The following is an 8,084-nucleotide window of genomic DNA, read 5'->3' on the forward strand; positions in this document are numbered from 1 at the left end:
TCAATGGATCATATTGAACAAGCACACCAGATCTAAGTAGAGACAGCCACATGGGATAAGCTTTTGGTAAAACGAATCAAACGTTTAATATTTAAAATTTAATTATTTTTCCAAATCCAACGGTTGCAAATTAGAGAACCCAAATTTAACCTGAATCTATCATCTCTGATCTCTCCATTCTCTCGACTCTCCTCTCGGTCTCCACCATCCTCCTCTCCTGCTTTCTCTGTTGCCGCTCCTACCACTCCCCCATTGCCCCCAACAGCAACTGCCACCACCACCGCAGCAACCTCACACCTCGACGCCTAGATGAATCTGAACGGCTCGTGCCCGGTTTTCAGGAACTTGCCGCTGCCAACTCCACTGTCCACGCCGCTCTCGGAAGTCGTTTCACTCTCGCAGTACGCCGCGGATCGGAGGCGGAGGAGGTGATAAGATTTGTGGGTTTTTCTTTTCTTTTTGGGTTATTTTTTTCTCCGCTTCTTCTTGGGTGGTGGGTGGTTTGGGGTTTTGCCGTTTGATGTGTTTGTTTGGTTGCCCAGAAAATATTGGGCGAATTTCTTATAGTTAGGCTAATTTTATGGTTGGGACCAATTTTGGGTGGGTCAAGATTCCTTGTAAATGTGAGAGGTTCTTGATTGCGTATGATTAATTGTTGATTTAATTTGCAGTTTATAGTAATCTTGCTGGTGAGACATTTCTTCGCTGTGTTTAGAAAAAAAAAAAAAGTTGAGCTCGAGCTCGAACAGGGTTCAGACCCTATCAAGCTGAGCTTGAGCAGCAAAGTCAGGCTCGACTCGAGCTCGAGCCCAAGCCTGACTAAAAAATAAACAAGCTGAGCCTAGACAGCCCAAGCTCGCCCAAGTTCGATTCGTTTTCACCCCTACTAGTTATAATTATCTATAAGTTTTTTATTTTTTATTTTTTGAATGAATGGGTAATTTCGTAATGATGAAAATCAATTTGTACAAACAAACACTCGAGCATATAAAAATGCTAGAAACCAACCATTACAATTTCCCGAAGGAAAACAAACTAGACCTCTATTCCACAAAAAAAAAAAAAAAAAAAAAAAAAAAAGGAAAACAAACTAGACAACTACACATGTCTGGTCCTGTACCATAAGTTATTTCAAATTATATTTTTGTAATTATTTAAAAAGTTAGATAATTCAAAGCCATGGCTTGGGTTTTGGGCCAAGTCAAAACCCCATTGAAGGCCTGACAGTTCGGCTGAGCCAGGCCTTCATTTAGGGCAAAGCCGCTCGGACTAAGCCAGGCTCTTTTTAGATCAAGGCCCAGTAGAGAAAATGCTTGTGCTTGAACGGTTGAACCAACCACAAAGCATTTTCTTTTTCATTTTCCTTCAATTTCTCACCAGACTCCATGGCTCCTTAATCCCTATTACCGCCGGATTAATGGGCTCCATCGCCCTCCACGACCATGGAGAGGTTTTGCGATAATTTTTTTGGAGTAAAATTAATACTTTAAAAGTATTTTGTTAGAAGGAGAGACAGAATATAAAAGAAATTAATTATCTATTTCATTAAGTCTTGGATTACAAAGAGAAATTTGATAAAACTGAAATTAAATACAATAAGCTTGTTGATAAAAGTCGAAAGCATAGGAAATAATTTTTGTCCACGAACTCTTCTTTCACCAGCGGACTAACCAACCAACTGCTTACTTTCGTGTAGTCCAACATCACTGGCTCAACCTCTACAAGTTCTTCGTGGCTCTTGAAAAAGTGCCACCATGGGTATCATGGGTATGACGCAAACTTCAGTACCATAGTGGCTACCCAATACGATGTTATTTCTTAAATGAAGATGGAGTTACGATTTTAATTGAAAGGAAATAGCATACAAAGAGGAGTGCTATGGGTATGATGCAAAGCAAAGTACAGTACCAACCAAAGGGACTAGGACCCCACGGGAGGAGTATAAGTAATAGGCCTATTGTTACAGCAAAGCTGATATTATTAAAAATATCATAAAGTTGGTGGAAATAGTGTTCATCCATGATTACCTTCCCTGCCTGGTGTGGGACTGTGCAATTACCGACCGAATTGTGTTGAGGATCACAATTATCTTGCCAAAGTCCTCCCGGGGGGGTGAGTACCAATTGGAAGTTGAGTGTTAAAAAAAGCACCGCAACTACCAACAGCATACTACGCAACTCATTCGGTAAACTCGATCGTAGCGAAAGCACATGCCTCCGAAAAGGATTATGAACGCGATAATATCTGAGCTAAATAGCAGCTCTATGACGAGGAATAAATCTTGAAAGTCGTCTGGCAAGACTTAGCACACGCGTCATCTCACTGCTGTTTGGCCTTTGCACTTGCCAGATGTTATAACCCCCTAAATTCTTAGAGTTTATTTTAACTCTAATATTATACAATAATCGATGCACGACCTGTATGACGCAGTCATGCACATGCAATTAGTGATCCCATCACTTTAAAATAGTATGCTGAAAATTTTATAAATGGGCAACATACAATAAGGTAATATTACAAATTAAAGAAAAGAAAAAGGAAAAAAAACCTTTAACTCTTAAAAGCATTCACATCCCACTAAGCAGAATAGCTTTCTGCTGAGCCAAGAGGCCAAAAAGCTCCCCATCCGGCTGGCCAAAATGGCCTTTGGGATGTTGAGCTGCTACAGTAGTCAATTTGCTGACTACTGTAGCGTCGGCTATGTATACCAAAATAATATAAAATTTGCCCCACTATCCCATTTTAATGATAAACAATGCCCACTACAACAACTCACCTATATTAAAACTTATTCTCTCTCTCCGCTTGCATGTGCTACGGTTTTGATGCCCATTTTCAAACCGTTGGATGCTTATTCTACGGTTTTGATGTTATGAAGGGAAAAAAAAATATAAAGAAAGAAAGAATAAAATAAAAAATGGAGAAATAGTATTTAAATGATAGGAATAGATTATTTAAATGAAATAATAAAAATAATAAGTTAAAGTGCTGAATCAAATGTAAGTGATTTAAACAAATAAATAATTAAAATAGACAAAGATAATTTTTTTGGAGCTAAATTAGCCAAACATTAAGTGAGCCGAATGTGAATGCTCTAACTATCCATATATTGGCAATTTAACCCCAGAGGTTTAAAATGAGACACAAGACCCTGAAGTATCAGATCTTAGCAAAATAATACATCTTTATATTATTTCCGTCATTTTGGATGGAAAAATAATCCTATGCCCAAAATACCATCAATTCCTTCTTTCTCCTTCTCTCTCTGTCCCCAAACGCTCTCCCCCTCTCTCGGCCAGCACGACCACCAACCACGACGCCCTCCGCCGGCCACCGCACCGAACGCACCGGAGACGCCCAACCATCACGGCCGGCACGGCACGGAACCAGCTCCGCCGACGAACCAGTCCATCAGCTCCCGCCATTACGGAACCAGCTCCGCCACGACGCCTCCGCATACCACGTTTATTTCAATGTGGAAAATGTCTCTCGCTTCACCAAAGAATGCCCAGAAAATCAACAAAGAAGAACACCCAAACCCAGCCGTGGTGGATTCCGACGTCCTCAGCCTGTGAGCTTTTCGCAGCTTTTGGGGTTCAACGGAAATTTCAGGGTAAGAACATTCAATGGGTACGAGTTTTAGAGTTTGATTTTGACTGTTAATCTTTTTTGATTTTCTGGGGTATTCTTGGCTGAATGGGTATCGAAGATTGGGTTTGTTGTTGATTAAACTTTGGGTTTGATTTTCTGTTCTCGGCCATGGCTGAATTCTGGGTAGTTATCGGCCATGGCTGAAATTCTGGGTGAGTTATCGGCCAACAAATTGAAATCAGATTTGGAGGAGCTTGTCGGCGCCATCAAGAAACAGGGGTGGCCAAACCAAACAGTAGAGAGAGAAAGACAGACTCAAAATGGCGAAGAAATGGGTTTCCTCTGACTCAACATTCTGGGACCTGAATGTTGGATTGAAGAAATGGGTTTCCTCTGGGATTATTCCTCCTATGGCCCTGCTGATGGACGGGTTCGTCGGCGGAGCTGGTTCCGTGCCGTGCCGGCCGTGGTGGGTGGGCGTCTCCGGTGCGGTGGTCGGCGGAGGGCGTCGTGGTTGGTTGTCGTGGCTGGCCGAGAGAGGGGAGAGCGTTTGGGGAAAGAGAAAGAGAAAGAGGGAATTGAGGGTATTTTGGGCATAAAATTATTTTTTCATCCAAAATGATGGAAATAATAAGCAGATGTATTATTTTGCTAATAGCATTCTTAGTAGTTTTTTTGTCATTTTTTTTTATATTTAAAGATTCAAACTACTTTTTTGCTTCCCTATATCAAAATATACTCTAATAACTTCCCTTAATAATTTCTTATATCATTAAAATATTTGTTTATATATATATATATATATATATATATGAGATGATAGATGAGAGAGAATTATAAAACATGATAGGAGAGAGGAAAGATGAGAGAAGAGAGAATCATTTTTTTGATTTTAATAATCATAAGGATTATAATAGTGAAATTCAAAACATTGGATTCCACTGTAGCAATCTTAATGTTTATGGTTCATTTAGGGAGTATGCTGTGAGATTTTTTTGCGATTTTTTGGACATATTTCCTAAATTTAGGAAATATACTCCCTTATATACTCCCTTATAGGGAGTTTGCTGAGAATGCTCTAAGATCTGATAGTTCAAGGGTCTTGTGTCTCGTCAAGGATCTTGTGTCTCATTTTAAACTTTTGGGTTAAAATGCTAATGAATGGATAGTTCAATGGATTTAAAAGTATTTTTCCCAAAGAAAAATCATTTGAAGTCAATGTTTAGAATGATCCTGAAATTGAATCCTTAATATCATTCCTTCAAGCAACAAAATATACCCCTAAAACACCGACTCAATATTTCTTAATAGAAACCATGAGTGGAGAGAACTTGCCTGGGGTTGATTTTGAGATACTGCAATGTGCAACAAAGTGTTGCCTTCCTTGTCCTTCGAATTCAGCAGGTCTTGCAATGTGAACTTATCATAATCCGTGATGCTCTCATACCAATTCATAAGGATGTCAAAAGCATCTACTTGGTCGTTTTTCAGGACAATATGAAAAGCATTATCTCTTTGAATTGTTACATCTTTAATAGACTTGGGGCAAACATTTAAAAATTTAGGTAAAAGATCAAGGCTTCCTGTTTGAGCTATATAATGCAAAGGAGTCATACCATCATTTCCTTGAACACGAACAAGGTCTTTATCAACTTCAAGTAGCATGCGCACCACTTCGGTTTGGTTATTTTGCAAAGCAAGGTGCATAGGGGTAAAGCCATCTTCATTAAGCTTCTTACAAAATGACTGCTTTAACCTCATGATCTCCAAGGCAAATCGAGTGTGCCCTTCAAATGCAGCTACATGTAAAGGAGTCTCAACAAACGGTAACTTGTCGATCCTATCCAAAACTTTTACATCCCTCCGTACCAATGCGTACAGGGCATCAATGTTTCCCTGTGTTGCAACATCCCTCAAACTCTGATCCATTCCAGGAGAGGTGAAAGTCTGCAGGACAAAATTAAGAAAATGCCTTTAAATGAGAAGATTAGCAGTCCCTCTATTTATAGGATATAGGATTGGATCAGCACATGTCACTGGAGCAAAGTTTAACGTTGTTTGGGGACAATGAAGTGTAAAGGACTGTGCTTCTATTCCGCGAACCTGGGCTTTGTCAAGTTGTGTCAGTTGTACTTTGATTTTTTTTTTTCTTTTTTTTGACATCTTGGAATCTTATTGGCTTTTGTCTGGTTTGAAGTGTATTTGTCAGCAATAACTAATTTGCTAATTTATTATTGTATAATCTATAAAGTCTGAATGAGACGGATGAAGAAGAATCTTTTTTTTCTTTCCAACTGAAGGAGACTTCGGATCCTCTAACAAAGTATTTTTTATTTGAGAAATGATAAATGCACAACTTTGGTCAAACTTTTTTTTTTTTTTAAAAAAATATATATATAAAATATAAAAAAATTCTGAAGCAATAATTTCCTATGTGATCTTTTTTTAATTTAATATTTTTTTTAAAAAAAAAAAACAAAAATTGTATTTTTCTTCATAAAAATGGTTTTTTTTTTTTTTTAAAAAAAAAATAATGGTAAATATCTCTAACAACACATTTATCATATTCATTCTTTGATGAAGCACAAATATCTCTAACTTGATACAAAACAAGACAAGAGATATGAGGTAAACTTCATGAGATCTAACCCTTGGAAGAGAGGAAGCTAGCATATCCCTGATCTCATTGTTGTCGATCTGCGTTTGCCCTTCTAAGATGTTCAAAGCTGTAAAACCCGCTAAATTCGTAGCGTTTGTATCAATTCTAGCATCCAATAACCATCTCACGACCTGTATGATATAGTGATGTACTATTACCGATCCCATCTATTTAAAATAGTTTACAAATAGACAAGAATAATATAATGTTACAAATTAAAGAAAGAAAAAAAAAAGAAAAAAAAAAGAAAAAAAGAAAGAAAGAAAGAAAGAAAGAGATCACATAAATATCACTATCATGAGCTCAAGTGAAATCATTTGGAGCATTTTCCTGAAATTAAATCCTTAGTATCATCCTTTCAAGCAACAAGATAGATGTACCCCAAAATGCTGACTCAATTTTTAATATTAGAAATGTTAAATTATCATTTATTCTAAAAGCTTAAACTCATAATAAAAGGTAAATGTAATCAATATATACTTTAACACCCTCTCACATGTGGGCTCAAACTTCCTTTTAGTATAGGTGATACTCAACGTGTGAAATATTTAATTAAATGGATGGTGAATTGATACAGACATGGTTCAAACTCTGATACCATATTGAATTACCATTTATCCTAAAAGCTTAAACTCATAGGAAAAAATAAATTTAATCAATACTTTAACAAAAACCTATGAGTGGAGAGAACTTGCCTGAGGTAGAGTTTTCATTGCTGCGATGTGCAAAACAGTTTTACCTTCCTCATCCTTCCAGTTTAGCAATTTCTTTTCCCACAATGCGGAATCTTCAAACGTTGTTTGCTGAAGCCATCTTATAAGGAGTTCAAAAGCCTCTAGTTGGTTGTAATTCAGCGCAATATGAAGAGCCGTTTCTCCTCGAATTGTTACATCTTTAATAGACATGGGACAGACCTTTTGAAATTCGGCCAAAAGATAGATGTTTCCTGTTTGAGCTGCATAATGCAAAAGAGTCACACCCTCCCTTCCTTGGACACGAACAAGGTGATCATCAACATCAAGTAGTCGGTGCAGCAATTGGGTTTGGTCATTTTGCAAAGCAAGGTGAACAGGGGTGAAGCCATTTTGATTAAGCTTCCTAATAAATGACGGCTTTAACCTCACGATCTCCATGGCAAATCGGGTGTGTCCTGCATATGCAGCTACATGTAAAGGAGTATCAACAAATGGAATCTCATCGATCCTATCCAAAACTTTTGCATCGCTATGTATCAATGTGTACAAGGCATCAACGCTTCCTTGCTGAGCAGCTAGCAGCGCATCCCTAAAACTCTGATCCATTATCGGAGAGGTGATAGTGAGTGAGACAGTTAAAACGAAATAAAGGCTTTAAAGTTTAAATGATGAGATAGGGCGGTCCTCTATTTATAGGAGAGGTGATAGTGGTACTGTGATTTATTTGTTTACACCTTGGAATCTTATTATGGGTTTGTCCACATTAATTAACTTTTGTTTTTTGTTTTAATCTTTTTGAGAAAAAAATAATTTGCTAATTTATATTTGAAAAAAGATGGAAATCTTTTTTTTTCTTTCCCAGAGACTTCGGATGCACTAAACAAAGTATTTTATTATAAGGCGATGCTATTTATTGAAAAAAAATGATTCAAAGAACGTAACATGCCTTAAAAAAAAAAGAATTATTTTTCACAGTCATATTATCCCTATTATATGGTAGCCATATAATTTTTTATTTTTATATTCTCTTCAATATAACATTCTTTATATATATAAACACTCATGCAGCACATAAAAGGCACTACATGATTAAGAAATTAAAAAGAAAAACGTACTATTTTTGAAAATTAGTTTTACAA

General features: G+C 37.2%; 1 protein-coding gene across 1 annotated transcript in view; it reads right to left on the bottom strand.

Moving 5' to 3' along the window:
- The window catches only part of LOC132174175 (uncharacterized), an 8,047-nt gene extending 496 nt beyond the window's left edge, over nt 1–7,551 (bottom strand). Inside the window, exons 1-5 of the mRNA XM_059585868.1 lie at nt 6,946–7,551; nt 6,241–6,381; nt 4,927–5,538; nt 2,028–2,249; nt 151–305 (exon numbers count right to left, since the gene is read on the bottom strand). Of these exons, the coding sequence (XP_059441851.1) occupies nt 151–305; nt 2,028–2,249; nt 4,927–5,538; nt 6,241–6,381; nt 6,946–7,551 (1,736 nt within the window). The remainder of the gene's footprint in view (nt 1–150; nt 306–2,027; nt 2,250–4,926; nt 5,539–6,240; nt 6,382–6,945) is intronic.
- Between the last annotated feature and the right edge of the window lie 533 nt (nt 7,552–8,084).

Source organism: Corylus avellana, chromosome ca3 (genome assembly GCF_901000735.1).
Source record: "Corylus avellana chromosome ca3, CavTom2PMs-1.0".
Classification (NCBI taxonomy): domain Eukaryota; kingdom Viridiplantae; phylum Streptophyta; class Magnoliopsida; order Fagales; family Betulaceae; genus Corylus; species Corylus avellana.